This window comes from Gymnoscopelus braueri, assembly GCF_963280865.1.
Source record: "Gymnoscopelus braueri genome assembly, chromosome: 9".
Lineage (NCBI taxonomy): Eukaryota > Metazoa > Chordata > Actinopteri > Myctophiformes > Myctophidae > Gymnoscopelus > Gymnoscopelus braueri.
Window position 1 is genome coordinate 49,230,751 of NC_137610.1, and position 20,381 is coordinate 49,251,131.

At 41.6% G+C, this 20,381-nt stretch overlaps 1 protein-coding gene across 1 annotated transcript in view; it reads left to right on the forward strand.

Annotated features, from left to right (window-relative positions):
* cadps2 (Ca++-dependent secretion activator 2) overlaps positions 1-19,201 on the forward strand; it is a 342,906-nt gene extending 323,705 nt beyond the window's left edge. The window contains 2 exon segments of the mRNA XM_080438413.1: positions 14,124-14,228; positions 16,819-19,201. Coding sequence (XP_080294539.1) covers positions 14,124-14,228; positions 16,819-16,989 — 276 coding nt within the window. The 3' untranslated portion in view covers positions 16,990-19,201.
* The last annotated feature ends 1,180 nt before the right edge of the window (positions 19,202-20,381 follow it).

A 20,381-nucleotide genomic window follows, 5' to 3' on the forward strand; every position in this document is an offset into this window, starting at 1 on the left:
CTGCATGCAACACACTTGAATAAAGACACAAGTTACCGCACAGCAAGGCTGTCTAGACATTACAGCACAATGCCTTATATTGGAATCATAAGATATATGATTTGCCTTAGCAGAAACGTTCCAAATTCTCTCTCTCTCTCTCTCACTCTCACTCTCACACACACACACACACACACACACACACACACACACACACACACACACACACACACACACACACACACACACACACACACACACACACACATATATACAGAGAGAGAGAGAGAGAGAGCTGTCACCTTGTAAAATAGCCGCTATAAAATCAATTGCATTTTTAGGGAGATTTTCATTAAGAACTGAGAAACTGTTGTAACGCTGAAAGGCTTGTTCAACAGGTTAATACACAAGGTTAATATGATGAAACATAACCATTGAGAAGTAAATTGGTATAAAATAAAGACTTTTCCAGCTCTGCTGTGTCAGTAGAGGTTGAGGGAAGAAGAAGTGAGATGCAGCAGTTTTAATTTGTTAGTCTTTTCATAGTCTGCCGTAATGAACAGTAAAACCTGACTTCCAACCAGACAAAGAGCCATAAGGGACTCTGAAGTTCTCAGTCGTCACGACAGATTTTAGTCATTTGGATTCCATAGAAGCCAGCCTGTCTTCTATGGAAGCATGTACAGTTGTACACTGAAAATAGCATATCTTCTACAAGCTCACAACACGTCGCAACACGATGTGTTGTGAGCTTTTAAAGGTAGAGTAAGTGATTTGCAATTATTCAAATAATTGCAAAATGGATCTATATTCTGATAGTACTCATTGCTATAGAGTGTATGTTCAGTAAAAGGAGTCTCCCATATTTCTCCAGCTCTTTATTAAACAGAAAATGCATTTTCAGTGCTCTCTCCTGATTGGCTTAAATTGTGTCACCTACCTGAAAATGTACTATATTCTCTTTACTTAAGAGCTGGAGAGACCCCTGTGACCGAACAAACGCTCTGTAGCAATGATTACTATCAGAATACAGTACTTTAACCTTTTTAACAAAAAATCAAAAAATATCACTTACCCTACCCTTAAACATTGTCTTTTAACCCATTTAGACCGGGAAAGAATCTGTCATCTTTTTATTTCTTATGTTTATGTTTATTTTCCTGGTTTGCTATCTCAACTAGCCTCACAGCAGAATTAACTTAACCAAAATTTGTAAATTATAAAACGGTGACTAAAAAGCATTAACAGGTAATTTTTTTGTTTTTTTTAAGCAAAACGCCCACAATCACAAATAATTTTTTTAGCTCTTAATTTTTACCCCACGATTTTGTAACCCATATTTTTTCACCCAATGCCAATTGCCTATGTAATCCTGGGCGCTACACTCCCTCTGCCAGCCTAGGGAGAGCCCAAGCTGAAGCTCATGCCTCCTTCACTGCATGAGGAGCAAGCAGGCCACTTCTCGCATGGAAGGAACACGTTATTCCAACCAGTTCCTTTCCCCCCAGAGACCAGGATTACTGCATGTTTTTGTGAGGGTACCTACCCTAGGAGACAGAGGGAGAACATGCAAACTCCACACAGAGAGGCCTTAAAATGTTTGTCAGTCAGGGAGAACATGCAAATGTTTTCCCTGACTGACAAACGTTTTAAGGCGTAAAATAGATACAGTATATATATGTACATTTGGGTACATTACATTACATTACAGTCATTTAGCAGACGCTTTTATCCAAAGCGACTTACAATAAGTGCATTCAACATAGGTAGGGAACGAAAACTACTAATCACCAGAAGTCTTTAGTGCATTATCTGCAAAAACAAGCAACCAAGAGTATACCTAGCGCTAAGGTAAAAGTGCAATATATCAGCTACCTATTTCCTTAAACAGATGAGACAAAATAGCTAAATCAAATGAGCATGAGCTAAAACAAATAAGTGAATCGACTAAACAAGATCCAATAAACAATCCAATAATCCAATAAACAATACAGCAATAGAAAACAAGCGTTCGTACAACTAGTTAACAACAAGTAGGTCAGGCAGAGGAATGGAATGGGTAACAGCAGAAAGGACAACCGTACAATAATGTAGAAGACCGTAAAACTACATTTGTAAAACACAGCAGCTATGAAAAAAAATAAAGCTTTTGGAGATTTAAAAGCTAATATTGACATTGAAAATCGAAAAAAATCTCCTCCGGCCGGGGCTCCAGGATTTCCCTAAACCCAGGGGCCCCCACAGCTAAAGCCTTGAATTTTTTTTTGTGTTGAGTCTGGCCTTAACCCATTCAATACGGGAACGCATCTGTGTCATTTTAAATTTGTATTTGGCTATTCAAAAATAGCAGATATACAAGCTCATAGCGCTGCACTGAGTGCCGCGCTATGAGCTTGTATATCTGCTATTTTTGAAAATTTTAAAAATATTCTGTTCTACAGAATTACCTGGGGGGGCGGGGGGTGAAAACGAGCGCTCCTTTTTCAATTTCCCTGTAACATATACATTTTTTAAAGCGAACATTTTCAACTCAAATCTTTGCTTCCTGGGGGTCCATGGAACAAAATATTTTGAGATGGGGGTCCGCGTCCAAATACATATCTAAATTGTTTTTCTAAATCCTAATCCCTAAATCCTAACTTTTCCATGTCAAGGACCCCCAAAATGATATGTATTTGGCCGCAGGCCCCCATCTCAAAATGTGTTGCTCCAGGGACCCCCAGAAGCACAGATCGGAGTTGTTGTTCCCTTTAAAACAGATACATATTCAAAGATTTGCACAAACTTTCCACGATTTTTCAAAAAAATAGCAGATATACAAGCTCATAGCGCGGCACCGAGCCAAAGGAATCTTAAAATGACACAGATGCGTTCCCGGTCTTAATGGATTAAGAACACTTTTTTTTTACAAGGTGAGATACATGGGCACCGTGTGGGCGCTTTGAGAGTTACGAATAACGTGTGAGAGTGTTTGACCCCCTCGGAGCCTTGCCTTGCTAATGGGTCCTTGACGCAAATACCACACACTATCTTACAGCTGAGCTGAGAGCACAGCGTCGGCCACACAGGATACCATCGCTCCCGACAAAGCCAAGCCTTGGATGATCTCCCTGCCTTTATCCATTTTTCCCACTCTTTGTGGCCTTGTGTCCAACAAAGGCAATATTGAGTGGGGGGAAAGAAATCACTACTTACATGTGACTCGGCACACAAATGGCGTAATCACACATTCAACAGTTATTTTTTTATTTTCCCTAATAATGCGTGGTATGTTCTGTTAATGCTATGCTATGTCGGTATGTTGTAAAAGCCAGTACGTATGTTATAGCCCATTCAGGCGTCAAAGAAAACAGATGTACATTATGGCAAGTCAGTCGTGTTTCAAGGAATACCAAAACGCTCGCCCCAAAACACAGTTATGCCCAGGCCAATATGCTGCTTTGAAGGTTCAGCATGTGTTCTGATCCTGTTAAATGTGCTCTATTTAAAGCATTTTGCACTCCCATGTATACAGCCTTCTTGTGGTGCTCATACAAGAAGGGTAGTATGCGGAGGCTCAAGGTAGCATACAATGATGCCTTGAGGATTCTCCTTAAGGTCCCCAGATGGCATAGTGCCAGTCACTTATTTGTGACATGTGGTATACACACCTGTGAGGCTCTCTTAAGGCACTCCATGTATGGTTTCATGTCACGCCTGGATGAGTCCAGGAATAGTATTATTGAGGATATAGTCAATCCTGGGAAAAGCTGTCTCCGGTACTCATCCAGGCTACGGAATCACTGGAGAAACAGTCTTTATGTGTGATTTGTATGTAATAGTATGTTCTTGTTTGTGTTTTTATCTATTTTTTTTTTTTTTACTTTCTTAAATATTTGTATGTCTTATCTGTATGCAATATGGACCCCCTGAGTGTCTGGAATAAAGTTTGAATTGAATTGAATAAACTATGCCTAAACCTAACCTTATTCCTAAACGTAACCTCAGTAAACTATGCCTAAACCTAACCTTATTCCTAAACGTAACCTCAGTAAACTATGCCTAAACCTAACCTTATTCCTAAACGTAACCTCAGTAAACTATGCCTAAACCTAACCTTATTCCTAAACGTAACCTCAGTAAACTATGCCTAAACCTAAACTTATTCCTAAACTTAACCTCAGTAAACTATGCCTAAACCTAACCTTATTCCTAAACTTAACCTCAGTAAACTATGCCTAAACCTAACCTTATTCCTAAACTTAACCTCAGTAAACTATGCCTAAACCTAACCTTATTCCTAAACTTAACCTCAGTAAACTATGCCTAAACCTAAACTTATTCCTAAACGTAACCTCAGTAAAACTATGCCTAAACCTAACCTTATTCCTAAACGTAACCTCAGTAAAACTATGCCTAAACCTAACCTTATTCCTAAACGTAACCTCAGTAAAACTATGCCTAAACCTAACCTTATTCCTAAACGTAACCTCAGTAAACTATGCCTAAACCTAAACTTATTCCTAAACTTAACCTCAGTAAACTATGCCTAAACCTAACCTTATTCCTAAACTTAACCTCAGTAAACTATGCCTAAACCTAACCTTATTCCTAAACTTAACCTCAGTAAACTATGCCTAAACCTAACCTTATTCCTAAACGTAACCTCAGTAAACTATGCCTAAACCTAAACTTATTCCTAAACGTAACCTCAGTAAAACTATGCCTAAACCTAACCTTATTCCTAAACGTAACCTCAGTAAAACTATGCCTAAACCTAACCTTATTCCTAAACGTAACCTCAGTAAAACTATGCCTAAACCTAACCTTATTCCTAAACGTAACCTCAGTAAAACTATGCCTAAACCTAACCTTATTCCTAAACGTAACCTCAGTAAAACTATGCCTAAACCTAACCTTATTCCTAAACGTAACCTCAGTAAAACTATGCCTAAACCTAACCTTATTCCTAAACGTAACCTCAGTAAACTATGCCTAAACCTAAACTTATTCCTAAACTTAACCTCAGTAAACTATGCCTAAACCTAACCTTATTCCTAAACTTAACCTCAGTAAACTATGCCTAAACCTAAACTTATTCCTAAACTTAACCTCAGTAAACTATGCCTAAACCTAAACTTATTCCTAAACTTAACCTCAGTAAACTATGCCTAAACCTAACCTTATTCCTAAACTTAACCTCAGTAAAACTATGCCTAAACCTAACCTTATTCCTAAACGTAACCTCAGTAAAACTATGCCTAAACCTAACCTTATTCCTAAACGTAACCTCAGTAAACTATGCCTAAACCTAACCTTATTCCTAAACGTAACCTCAGTAAAACTATGCCTAAACCTAACCTTATTCCTAAACGTAACCTCAGTAAAACTATGCCTAAACCTAAACTTATTCCTAAACGTAACCTCAGTAAAACTATGCCTAAACCTAACCTTATTCCTAAACGTAACCTCAGTAAAACTATGCCTAACCCTAAACTTATTTCTAACCTTAACCTCAGTAAAACAAATACAAGAATACAAGAACAGCTGGTCCGTTAAAGAAAATGGGGGCGAGCGTGTTTTGGGGCGGGCCCTCCGGTTACCGTTTCAACCTATACTTCACCATACTATTTACTGAAACATAGAGCATCATCTGTCTGCAGCTTTGTCTTTCCGTCTTTGTCTTTGACAGTGGCTCAGGGGGTACAGCGGTCGCTTTGGGGGGGGGCGGTCTCCAGCAACCCCCTGGGTTATAGTGTCAAAGTGTCCTTGAGCAAGACACTGAACCCCCTAACTGCTACCGAGGAGCTGGTTGGTGCCTTATGGTTTCCTCTGTCATCGATGGGTGAATGTAATGCATGTGGTAAAGTGCTCTGGAGAAAGGTGATATATACAATAAATGCACCATTTATTTATTTATTTGATGCTTTTTTTTGTGCCATCTAAAACCTCTCCTTTAGAAAATGTGTTAGTATGCATTTGTTTGGCGGCAGTAGCTGAGTGGGTAGATAGGCCATCTGGGAATGGGAAGGTCACCTGTTCATAGGGACGTAACGGTACACATATTCGTATCGATGTTCTTTTGTGTATTACGATCGTTAACCAGTGAATTTGACAGAGACTCTGCCGTCTCTGCAGTCAACAGACAGCCAAGATTATGGTATTATACATTTAGTTGACGGGCATAATGTTCATTTAACCACATGAACCCTGTGGAGGCCCTATTCTGGGCATGGCCTAAGAATAGCAGATTTACAAGAGCATGTAGGTTGACTATTTTTGGCAAAGAGATTTGGTGTCGAGGGGGAGGGGGGCAACTGACTGGAGGACCCCAGTCAATGAAGGATATGATGTGAAGCCTGCTGAGCTTCTTCAGGTAGACAACTCAACATCAGGTGATCAGTAACATGCACACTTATTTAAACCTCCCCTTTACTGTTCATTCTGCTTGTTGCTGCTCTGCTATCTTGTTGCTCTTCTATGCTGTTGCTTTGGCTATATATGCAGACATGCAAAAGTCTCACTTCTCAGCTACAGTCACCTTTTTGAACCCAAATAGGGCAATTGTGTGACACCTGACCCGAAAGAAAACAACATGTTGTCATCTTTTTCACCTCGGGGCTGTTTGCATGCCTGTATATGGAAGTGCACAGGACTTGGGAAGCCCCGCCCTGCCTGCAGGACTTGGGAAGCCCCGCCCTACCTGCAGGACTTAGGAAGCCCCGCCCTCAAGGACTTGGGAAGCCCCGCCCTGCCTGCAGGACTTGGGAAGCCCCGCCCTACCTGCAGGACTTAGGAAGCCCCGCCCTCAAGGACTTGGGAAGCCCCGCCCTGCCTGCAGGACTTGGGAAGCCCCGCCCTGCCGGAACGAGAAAACATGGACACTGCCCCCAGAGGGGACGGTGGGGGACGTTGTCACATTCCAATATAGCCCAGAACCGCATTTCAGCACCCAGTCTGGTGGCGCGCCTCGCTAATCATTACACTGCCAACCCCAACCTCCTGGGATCAAATCCCGCCGCTGCCACTACTTTTCCGATAAACCGCGGATTATGTTTTTGCCGTCGTGCCTCCGCATGCTTCCTCCTGAAGCATGCAAGAGTGTGGATGTAGCGCTCCTGACAAAAAAAAGTTTGAAAACCACTGATATCATACCAACATATATGTTTTTTTTTTAAAGAAACTGTTAGGATTTAGAAGACAATTGTAGAATCCCCAGAAGCAAAGATTTGAGTTAAAAATGTTAATACATTCGTATATTCAAAGATTTGCAATTTTCATGATTTTACAGCTGAGCTTGTAGATCTGCTATTTTTGAATAGCCCAAAGTATAAAATAATGGCAAAAAATCTAAAATGACACAGATGCGTTCCCGGATTGAATGGGTTAAACTTTGCCGTGGGCGAGTACGGGAGTACTGTGAGAAGTACGGGATGGAACCATTGTGGGAGCACATTTGAATCTGTCTGTATATCAACTCATTCTGTGCCCCCCCGTTGTCTCACTGATTTTCCTATTTCATTTGTGTTCATTGTTTTGTAGAGATAACAACCATCTGGATGTGGATGATTTTATGTCCACAGCACTCAGCAGTGTCTCCACGATGCGCTCGCCCGCTATTTTGACCCAAAACACACCGTCGATCACACCTAGAAAATCGTTGCTGTCGGGCAGAAACCTTGTATCTCTGTATTTCATCTCCATATCTCCATCCACCCATCCCACCAAAACCTGTATTACTTTTTGAGCCACCCCTGGATTCAGATTCATTGAGAAGTGCATTTAGTGATGAGTCGTAAACACGCGGCAGTACGCTGATGTCTGTGGCGTGTATATTATGCCCACACAAACCATCAGCTCTGTACAAACAGACACTCTACCCCACTGTTCCCTCTGAGGATTCGACCTCAACATAGGAGCTATGTGCTGTTGATTTGTACAAGCCTTCTCCTGAAAGGAAGCGGGGGGGGGGGGGGGGGGGGTGCGTGTGTGTGTGTGTGTGTGTGTGTGTGTGTGTGTGTGTGTGTGTGTGTGTGTGTGTGTGTGTGTGTGTGTGTGTGTGTGTGTGTGTGTGTGTGTGTGTGTGTGTGTGTGTGTGTGTGTTGGGAGGGGAGGGGGGATACAAGCCTAATAGGGCCTAAACACATCCAGTCATGCGCCGAAAGCGGGACAAACGGCAGGGTCTCACGGTGTCTCACATTCCCTCCTACGCCGCCTATTACCAAACACACACACACAATAGATGTTTCACCACATCTATCTCGGGCCTTATTTATCAGATGTAGAAGAGCTGAAAGAATTTGACGGTAATTCTTCTCGTCAATGCACTTACGCAAAACAATGTGGGATTTATCAACGTTTCTGTGCGTGTCAATTTGTTAGTAGACTCTAAAATAGTTTGTATTTTATGTGTAAGTGCAAAAACATGGCTGTAAAGCGTGTTTTTTGCTTTTATTATTATTTTATTTGGTAAAAAAATAATAATCCGGAGTTCTCTGTCTCTCAGCAGAGGCTACTGAAGTGCCTCTTCTAAGAAAAACGTAAGCAGTCAACTATCACTCCCTTCATTAAAAACGAGTCAGGTCGAGTCTTTATTCAACTCTCTTTCAGGCGTGACAAGCCAAGTAGCCAACGTCTGTATTGAAAGTGAAATGTAAATAATAAACGTTCAGAATGCACATAACGTAAACATACATAACACATAAACGTAATAAAAAGAAAATACCTCACTGGCTGCATATTACACAAATATGATCAATCAAAACGTATAAGGAAGGCATAACATATTAACTTAAATGTAAGCATTGCCGTGTAGCGAAAGGCAGCTTGATGTCCAAGTACATAATGCTAGTATGTCGCAGGGACTTACCCCCCCAATCCAACCCTTGATGAGTGCCAAGCAGGGAGGCACTGGGTCCCATTTTTATATTCTAATGGTATGACCCAGCTGGGGATCGAACCCCGACCTCCATCTCTCATGGCGGACACTCTAACCACAAGGCCACTGAGCTGATATATTTTAACTATTAACTTAAATATTCACATTTAAAACAATGGAACAAAGAAACCTTTGTCAACGGCACGCTGTTACACAAACAAACGCTGTCCGTCAACATACAGACATGTAACACACTTCCCGGCATTACACTAAATAAAGACTTCCGGCCTAATTTGACTGAATGCACTTCCGGAAATACAAATACTCTTCCCATAATAAAACAAAAATATCAATGAAACAGAAAGAAAATAACAAAATAATCATTTTGGCAGCCAACGTCAACACACATCCGAAACGGCGCAGAAGTAGGACTGTTGTACATTTATGTTCTTATTACGTTCTTATAAACATAAATTATGTTATTAGACTAACATAGCCAGCTGATGAAGATGTTTACTTCACAGTCTAAAATGTAGATAAATGAACTACCTGTGTTTGTACCGCGTATTGGAAGGTGTGTCAATATGAATCTTCATTTCTATAGTATTATTTATATTATCTGGGCATGAGTACATAATTATGTACACTCCCGTTTTTACATTTTTTTATCTTATTTTTTTTCATTTAAAACTGTCCTTCTCACAAACCAGAGATACTGGTTCAAGCTCAATGCTTTGGGCCGACTGCCAGTAGCGTCATCATTCTTGGGTTTGTGCGATTGGCTTGTTTACATGATTCTCCAGTACAAGGATAATGTGTGTATAGGTGGGTGCATCTGTGCGTGTTTTGCTAAGCATGCGGGTTGTAAACACATTCTTCAGCCAAGCCGCATGTGTTTGACCATATGTGTGTGCGTGCGTGTGTGTGTGTGTGTGTGTGTGTGTGCGCGACTGTGCGTGTGCATTCATGCTCACACTAGGCCGTCCACCTATTTGTGTTCTGAATAAGCGTCACACCAGGGATTGTCTTTTGTTATAGACGAGAGGGGAAATAATGCATGCCCTTGCAAGGCAGCCGGTTGAGTCCTTCGCCATCCTCCACACATTAGGAGCCAAATCACCTTGATTGAGCCGCCGCTGACGAGGGAGGAGGCCTTGCAATGAGAAGGAGGGGGAGGAGGAGGAGGAGAAGGAGGGGTAGGAGGAGAAGAGGGGGGCTGCCGGCGCACACACACACAATAACCTCCAACCTCCCTTCCAGCCAAGGCCCACATGTGTTGTCTGGCTCTTCACCCTTTATGCCTAGAATGGTGTCAGGCTCTGAGACACTTAAGTGTGTCATTACCGCCGGCACAGCCAGGCTGCCGTCCACTCAGCTCACTGTGTAAATAATAATAACCTTCTTTCTTGGGGATAACGTCGGTTGTCCTGCTGCCCCCGAAAATAGCAGATCTATAAGCTCGCGATGCGTCGCGAATCGCGAGCTTATAGATCGGCTATTTTCACGGTACGGCAGAGCATAAATCAGACGTAATGGTAACAAACGCGCCAGCGTCCCCTGTCGCCCTCCCACCAGCCGATACACACACACACACACACACACACACACACACACACACACACACACACACACACACACACACACACACACACACACACACACACACAGCCACACACACACACGTCCCTTCCTACATTTCCAGATTTCCTCCATCTGTTTCCGCTCTCGTTCTTTTAATCGGCTCAATTAACCCATTCAATCCGGGAACGCATCTGTGTCGTTTTAGATGTTTTTGGCTATTCAAAAATAGCAGATCTACAAGCTCACAAGCTATGAGCTTGTAGATCTTTTTTGCAAATCTTTGAATATATTTATATATTTTTAAAGCGAACATTTTTAACTCCAGTATTTGCTTCTGGGGGGTCCCTGGAACAACACCTTTTGAGATGGGGGTCCGCGGCCAAATACATATCTAAAAATGTTTTCTAAATCCTAACAGTATGTTGCTATATCAGTGGTGCTCCAACTTTTTCATGTCAAGGACCTCCAAAATGATATGTATTTGGTCGTGGACCCCCATCTCTTCCTTCTTTCCTTTTGCTTTAAAACATATATTCAAAGATTTGCACAAACTTGCCACGATTTTTTTTGAAAAATATCAGATCTACAAGCTCATAGCGCGGCACTCGGTGCCGCGCTATGAGCTTGTAGATCTGCTATTTTTGAATAGCCAAAGGAATCTTAAAATGACACAGATGCGTTCCCGGTCTTAATGGATTAAAGAGCATCGCCACTTTCAATTTCCTCGGCCCGCCCCCTCCCCAACCGAGGGCGAGGTGGCCAAGCTAGCTATATTATTAGTTACGGCGCCGTCGTCTCGGCTCCCGGGGACGCATATTAGCGTTTTATTGGTGCTGCTTCAGTAGTCGTACACACACAGCGCAGCGGCATTTATTTTGGCCTGAAATTAGATGGAATTCTGCTGGAAACCAAGACAAGGTTTTTCGGTCTCCTGCTGTCTCCTCCATCACTCAATTACCTGCTCATCACGATGCTCTTCATTGCTAGTCCTCATTACCTACCTAGACACACACACACACACGCACGCACGCACGCACGCGCGCGCACGCACGCACGCACGCACGCACGCACGCACGCACACACGCTCACACACACACACACACACACACAGGGAGAGAGAGGTTTGAGAGACACACACACACGTTCCATCAAACATGATCTTGGGTTTGGGTTTTATATATCGTTGCTTTCGGGGCAGAAACCTCTTATCTCCATATTTTAACTTTTGATATTTTTTCGTAAATTAATGCCCTACTTGATCACACCACAGCGTCACACAGAAGCATCAAAAGTAGCAGATCTACCAGCTCGAAACGTGGCACGAAGCGAGGCGTTTCGAGCTTGTAGATCTGCTACTTTTGATATTTTTGAATTTGTAATCCTGAAAAGTAACGGTTTTTAGACGTATGAGGTTTCCACCCGACAGAGACGATATTGTATTGTTGTGTTATTATTAGCTCAGTCTTTGTGTCACCACCGACATTTCGTTGCTTGTATACCTGTGTGAGTGAGTGACAAATAAACTCCTTTTGATTCTTCATTCTGGCCTTGTCATGGAACAGTCCACTGGGTTCGTCCTTCGACCCCCTTTCAATAACCTAACTAGGGATCTCCGATATTATCGGCCTCCCGATATTATGGGCCGATAATAGCATAAAAATTTAATATCGGAAAATATCGGTATCGTTTTTTTGTTTTTGTTTTAATTTGGGGGGATAGTGAAAGTTACAGGAGTTCTTGTATGGTGTGTGATATATGAGATGTGAGCTTACCATAATCACAGTCCTCCTTAAAGGGGAATTTTGGACCACGGTTTTCTTACCTTTTCTATGATATCTTAGGATGAATGGTACAGTAAAAAAATAATCATTACTCCATCACAGGTCCGCACAGCTTAAAACGTGCAAAAAAAGACAAAAAAACGTAAGTCTCGCTAGACGAGACTGAGATCTCGTCGGTTTTTTTTCTTCTTTTCGGTTGCATAGTGTTCTGTCACTATGAACGTCAGATGTCAGCAAAAAAAAAGCTATTAGAATATGCGATCTAGCGCAAGGCCTATTGGCACACATTTTAAGCTGTGGCGGACCTGGGATGGAGTTATGAAATTGTTCTACTTTACCATTCATCCTAAGATATCATAACATCATAGAAAAGGTAAACCGTGGTCCAAAATTCCCCTTTAATCATATTCCATCATATTCGAGGGCTTTTGGAGAGAAATGAGACAGACTCCAGTCACTTTCAGTTTAGAGCACTGCAGTGGGGAGGTGTGTGGCTGTGTCCAGCTGACGCTCGTTGATGCTCGTTGATGTTATATGCGTCAAGGCAATTATGCTTCTGCACTGTCAAATAGGCCGACGTCTAATCTAACTCTCTTTCAAATGACCACCAGTGAGTCCCGGGAATCACTTCATTGAAAACCTAACGACATCACTGTATTATATTAGATTTTTTTTAAATATATTATATTGATATTATAGCTATTTAATTTTATTGGATATGTGATGATGTTACCTGACAATTAGTTGACTTTTGGTGGGAAAAGCCGCATATATCGGTATCGGTTGATATCGGAAATGAAGAGGACAATATTGGAATATCAGATATCGAACATCTCTAAACATAACCATGTGATGTAAAATGTAATCCTTTCGTGCTCTTCAATGGAACCAGTACCATATACTGTACTTGTAGGTCATTATCATGTCAGAGCAATTTCTCAATGCATTCTTTTATGAGTTGTAATAATGGGGGGGGGGGGGGGTATTGAATGACAGTTGGCATCCTGAGGTGAGGTGCCGTCATAATTGACATTCATGTGCTGTGGGGCCAGGTGTGAAACTGAGCGTTTAACCCATTAAGACCAGGAATCTTTGGCTATTCAAAAATAGCACATATACAAGTTCATAGTGCGACACCGAGTGCCGCGCTATGAACTTGTAGATCTGCCATTTTTGAAGAATCGTGAACATTTGTCCAAATCTTTGAATATATATATATATTTTTAAAGCAAATATCTTTAATTGAAATCTTTGCTTCTGGGGGGGGTCTCTGGAACAACATATTTTGAGATGGGGGGTCCACGGCCAAATACATATCATTTTGGGGGTCCTTGACATGAAAACGTTTGAGAACCACTGATATATACATGTTTTTTTTTTCAAAAAACAGTTAGGATTTATAAGACATTTTCACGATAAAAAAAAATTAGCAGATCTACAAGCTCATAGCGCGGCACTCGAGGCCAAGCGAGGCCTCTTCCCCAGTGCGTGCATTCAGGTGTTTTACAGTAATTGGTGTCTTTGAATACGTAAATGTTTATAATCTGGCTCTTTGGTTACTGGGGTCTTCTGACCTTGTGCTCTTTATAGCGTAACTCCGCAGTAACTATACAAGTAGTCACTGACACGGCGAAATTATCCAACAATACCACACTAACACAGCACCATACAGCACTGCTTCTCAGAACATTTTAAAGAAAGGCAGATGTACAAGCTCAGCGGCACGAAATGACGCTCTGTGAGCTTGTATATCTGCTATTTTTTGGAATAGCCGACGGTACAATTATCGTGATGCTGTATTAACAAATCTAGCTGGGGACCCCCTGGAACCCCCAGTATTTTGTGTCCGATGACATGCTGTAATACGTGTTGCGTCTGATTGGTTGACGCTCTTTACAAATGATGTGTGGTGTTCTTTTTTGCAGCAATGGTACACCAGCACCATGAAGGCAGTGTGTCTGTGGCTGACAGACAGAATGGACCTGCAGCTCCACATGTATCAGCTGAAAATCCTCATCAAGATCGTTAAGGTAACGACCCGTTGCCCTTTGATCAATCTGGGAACCCATACGGTAAAAAAAAAAAAAAAAATCCCCTTCGTTTTTGCCTTTGGGGACACACCTATTTTTTCGGCTGTAGAAACAGGTACTCTGTTTGTCTCCTCCCCTTTTTTAGTCGACTTCCTCCCGGGCGTTCCTGTGTTTATTCCTACTAACAACAACACTACATGTTTAGGCCAGTAGTGTGTTTATTCCTACTAACAACAACACTACATGTTTAAGGCAGTGATGCTGACAGATTCTGTCTTGAGAGATTACCCTTTGATTAATCTCTCAAGAACAGATTCAGAGCTGCGCTACTGAATCTGTCGGGAGCCCCGTTCAGAACGTGTGAGCGTTGGCCTACAAGTGGGCGTGCCTTCAGATCAGGAAGCAGGCCGCGCTTTACCCAATCAAATGTAGTGGGCGGGATTTATATCTGTGCGTTCGCTTCCCACTGGAAACAAACCAAAACTCATTTAACAATAGCGTCCTCGGAGCCGACAAAACCACGGAAAGTTAGTAACATTTTAACTTGTTCTTTCATCATAGAAACAAGTGGGCTTATGACCAAAACGATCCATGTTCTTTGGGAGAAATGGTGTTAGTGTTCCGTGGAGAAATATTGTTAGTGGGAATGAAAACATAGGCACACCACCGGAAGTGGAGGGCTGAGGGCAGACCAAAACGCCGGTTTCCAGTCAGCATAGGTCTACTTAATCACCCCCCCCCCAGAGTCAAATCAAAGGTAAAGAAACAGCAGAGGGTGCTGTTTTTCCTTTTTTTTGACGATGGGTTCCCAGATTGCCCTTTGATAGACACAGACTGTCACAGCCAATCAGTCTCTGAGCTGAGATGACATTTTTATTTGTCTCAAAGGTCAATTAACTCTTTAACTGCCAGAGTAATAGTGTAATAATGTGACGCTACTGCCAGCGAAAACGAGCGATTTTACTGTACCTTTGAAAAATCATGGAATATTTTCCGCGATCGATCGATGTCCTCGCGGCGATCGCCTGTTTTTGCCGTAAAGCAAGAGGAACAGAGATATAGCCATTTTCCCACAGAAAATAAACAGGAAGTAAACAATCTTTTATTTTTTCAAATAACGTCAATTCCGGATCTGGCGTCATCTGGCGGGGAAAGCATCATTCATAGGGTAGCGAACAGCGCCATCTTTATTTAGAAAAGACATGGAAGCAGTACATGGAAGTACAATTCACAATGCAAGGTCCTCTAAAATGGATCGCTCATAAAAGCACAATGCCTTATTTAAAATGAGGTCCCCATGCACTCAAATCATGATGACATTTAAGAAAACAGACAGATATACACTACTATGCAGAACGTCATACAGTCAGCTTACAGGTTACTGGTATGAAAAACAAGAAATATGTGCAATAAATTCAAGTGGCTAATGTGATGAGATAAAATTGGACTTTTTCAGCTCCGCTGAGAGGTTGAGGAAAAAGTGAGATGCAGCAGCTTAATTGTTAGTCTTTTCATAGTATGCTGTAATGAACAGTAACACACCACTTAACAGTAACACAAACCAACGAGACAAAGAGCCATAATGGACTCTGAGAGCTGAAAATCCATCAAACCCACACACACTGACGCTAACCCCTGACCACGTGCTTGTGTCAGTATGTTTAGTTTCATTCTTGTTTTATTTATTAAGATAACGCGATCCAAAGATTTACTGCTCCATTCACTTCCTGGTTAAAGTATATTTGGGAAATATTCTGTATCTCGGCTCCTGTGTTTTTTGGCGAGACGTGCTATTTTCAACGACGTATAACAAGTGAACGGGAGGTCATGATGACGTTTCTTTTTTTTTCTTCGTGGAAGCACAGTGAAACCCTCCGTGTTTAGCAACCATCAAGGGATTGATCATACTGGAGATAAATATTCTGTGACTACTTGAAAGGATAAGAACATCATTTTTATTCTGGCAGTGAATGAGTTAACTCTTTAAGACCTGAGAACGCATCTGTGTGTCATTTTTAGATTTCGTTGGGCTATTCAAAAATAGCAGATATACAAGCATGAGCTTGTAGATCTGCTATTTTTGAAAAATCGTGAAAAATGTTGTGCAAATCTTTGAATATATATATATTTAAAGCGAGCATTTCTAGCTAAAATGTTATTGCTTCTGGGGATTCTACAAATGTCTTCTAAATCAGTTTAAAACAGTTTTCTGAAACACTTATGTTGCTATAATATTAATGTCAGTGTCAAGGAGCCCCACAACGATATGTATTTGGCTGCGGACCCCCATCTCAAAAAAAAAATTCCAGGGACCCCCAGAAGCAAAGATTTGAGTAAAAAACAATTGCTTTATAGATATATTCAAAGATTTGCCAAAAAAAATACACGATTTAAAAAAAAATAGCAGATCTACAAGCTCATAGCGCGGCACTCTGTGCCGCGCTATGAGCTTGTAGATCTGCTATTTTTTAATAGCCAAAAGTATAAAATATGGATAAAGTGGTTACACAGATGCGTCCCCCGGTCTCAATGGGTTAATGAAATGGTATAATAACGGGGTTGAATTTTTGTCGTCCCCCCTGAACAACAGAAGAGCTACCGGGACTTCCGGCTGCAGGGCGTGCTGGACGCCGTCCTGAACAACAAGAGCTACGAGACCGTCTACAACCGTCTGACGGTGGAGGAGGCTACCGCCGCCGTGAAGACGGGCCACGGCCTGCAGGGGGTGACCATGAGGGACAGCGACGAGGACGAGGAATGATGTCTGTCTGTCTGTCCCCCCGAAGATGTCCCCCCGACCCCCCCCTCGTTCATATGATACCACCAAATCATCAGTGTTCATTGAGTTCATTCATTAACGCACTTAAAACCCCATTGAGCGGAGTCCCCTCAGGGCTCTACGGGGGAATGGCAGCGGCGGCCATTTTGTGGTTGCACAGATAGAAAGCCATTAATTTTTCCCATAGAAAATATTGATGTCAATTGTTTTAATCCTGGAACCAAAGCCATCCAGGATCTCCTGGTTGAATCAAACATTTGATTCTGTGTCAAAAAATATTTGAATATTTAATTACGTGATATACTTTATTTAATAAATATAAAAAACACCAGGAGCCTGGATGGCTTAATCGGTTCCAGGCTTAAAATAATTTGTATAAAAAATAAATTAAATCTCGATGGTGGGAAAACATTAATGGCGTTTCTATCTGTGGAACCACAAAATGGCCGCCACTGCTATGCCCTGTACATAGTGTCTTTTCTGTTATTGTGGGTAAAGCTTGCGCTGAAAACGGCTCACAACGCGTCGCAGCTTTTTGAGCTTGTCCACCTGCTATTTTCAGCGAAAGCTTTCCCCACAATACAGATGCTGGGATTTAAGTGAAACTGAGGACTTTACCGTGCACCTGTGTCGTCTGAAGGAGTGTGTGCGTGTGTGCGTGTGCGCGCGTGTGTGTGTGTGTGTGTGTGTGTGTGTGTGTGTGAGTGTGTCTGTGTGATCAAAGAATATAAACAAACATATAATATGAGATACATGCGTACATGTACAGTATAGTAAAGGTTATGTGTGTCAGAAGAATGTATGACGGGCAGCAAATCAAGGAACAGCCAATCAGGAGTGAGGAGAAAGCGTGCCAAACGTGTCTTCGATGGGAAGACGTCCATTTTCTCTCTCTCTCTCTCCCCCCCCCCCCTCTCTCTCTCTCTCTCTCTCTCTCTCTCTCTCTCTCATATATAAGCTGTCACTCCCTCTCTCTCTGTTTGGATCTCTTTCTATGTGTCTCATTCATTCTCCCCCTCTCTATCTCCTGTCTGGGTCTCTCTCTCTCTCTCTCTCTCTCTCTCTCTCTCTCTCTCTCTCTATCACTCCCTCTGTATGTCTGTCTCTCTATCTCTGTCTGTCTCTCTATCTCTGTGTCTCACACAGCTGTTCAGAGTGAGAATGTCTCCAGCCATATTCTGATGATGATGATGATGTCACTTTGTCCCACTCAGTTAATAAGCGTTCGTATCAACTGATCGCCATGAAGCCAACACACACGACATGAGCTGAGTTTATATGAATTTGAATTCACATCATGCCGTCAAATCGATGTCAAACTCTTCAATCCGCCGCCCAGGATTTGGTGCCAAACTAATATTTAATAATTTTGAATAACCACCTTCGTAGCTGTAGTAAAAAAGAGTTAATTTATCCATTAAAACTTAACACCTAGGGTTTTTGCTGTGTATACAGCAGCTAAGAATGGTATCCTCCTGCATTTGAACTTGTACTGGTTTTGTTTCTCTGACAGAGACCCCAACGCGACATAATCCTATGTTTTAGTTTAACTGTGTTTGACATGCTGTACAAGGGTCCATTTTGGGGGTTAAAGGTATACGGTAAGTGAGTTTTTTGGTTAAAACAAGTTTCTTTGCGCTATATTCGGATAGTAATCATTGCTATAGAGTGTTTGTTCAGCAACAGGGGTCTCCATGTCTCTCCAGCTCTTTAATAAACAGAAAATACATTTTCAGGTGGGTCGCCAATTTCAGCCAATTAGGAGAGAGTGAGTACCCATTTATCAGCTTCAATTCTAATAGTGTTCCAGTTCCAATTTTGTCTGCTCATTACTTTGTGTCATCACTTCCAATTTCCCCTGTTTATCCTAGTATCCTTCACGGGTTCTCTCTCCTGATTGGATAAAAATTGTATCCCGACCTGAATATGTATTTTCTGTTTAATAAAGAGCTGGAGAGACATGGAGACTCCTGTTACTGAACAAACACTCCATAGTAATGAGTACTATCAGAATATAGAGCTATTTAACAAGTATTTTAACCAAAGATATCACTGCTGCAGTAACTCTGGGGTCATGTGAATTTTATTCATGACTGCATTTTTACACATTTAAATTAACACTGAGGATTCTGTGATTCAGAGTACAATCTAATACAGTATATATCGTCTCCGTCGGGTGGAAACCTCTTATGTCCAAAACTGTTACTTTTCAGGATTCAAATTCAAAAGCATCGAAAGTAGCAGATCTACAAGGTCGAAACGCGTCGCTTCGCGCCGCGTTTCGACCTTTGTAGATCTGCTACTTTGAATGCTTTTGTGGAGACGCTGTAGTGTGATCAAGTAGGGTATTAATTTACGGGGGGAAAAAACACAAATAGTTCAAATAGACCCCAGAGGATTAAAGTGTGACATTGTTGTCAATGTATTTATTGTATCGTTTTGAGTGTCAAACAGTTGAAAAAGAGTTTTACAACGATGCTTGGTTTGGACTCTCCGTCAATGCGAAGGTGTCACGCGCCAAAAAATAGACGCTCACAATACGTGATGCACACGCGCTTTGTGAGCTTGTAGATCAGTGGTTCTCAAAGTGGGGTCCGGGGACCCCCAGGGGTCCTTGGAAGGGTTCCCAGCTAAATGTCTACATCTGCTATTTTTAGAAACATTTTAGAAAAATCTTGAAAGTGTTTGGAATTTGGAATAATTTGGGCTTTTGCTTTTTTTTTTTCACACAAATCTTCTCTTCTGGGGGTCCCCCTGGCACAAAACATTTTCAGATGTGGGGGTCCGCGTCCATATATATATTTCAATTTGGGGGTCCTTGACACAAAAACGTTTGAGAACTACTGTTGTAGATCTGTCTAATTTTGGCGTAAGACACCGTCACACGACGGAGTATAAATCAGGCTTCACTTTACATTTTAAGAACTGTGTTCAATAGGTCGCTACTTGATGATTGGTTGGTTGTGTATATTATTATATTATTTTGCAGTCTCTCTCGGTTGCCGTTTTAGCTGTTCTGTTTACTTCGATGAGTTTGTGTCAGTGGAGTTCAAAGGCAAACAACAACAAAAAAAGACATGGACAAAATGTATGAAGTATATTTATATTGTCTTATCATTGTGCACCTGTTTTATACAGGTGTGTTCCAAGTGTTAGAATTAAAGTGTTTTTAAAGCAATCGCTGGTGTTGTGTACATTTTATTTCATTATATTAATTTTATATACAGAGAGAGTTTACTCCGCAAATCATTTATGAACTGAAGCAATGTTTGTGCAGCCAGCTGAGCATGTAAAACATAATTGATACCACGTCAATTCTCAGATAAAAGTGTTTTCTTGGAGATTGTTTTCATTTGCATTCATATTCATATGGC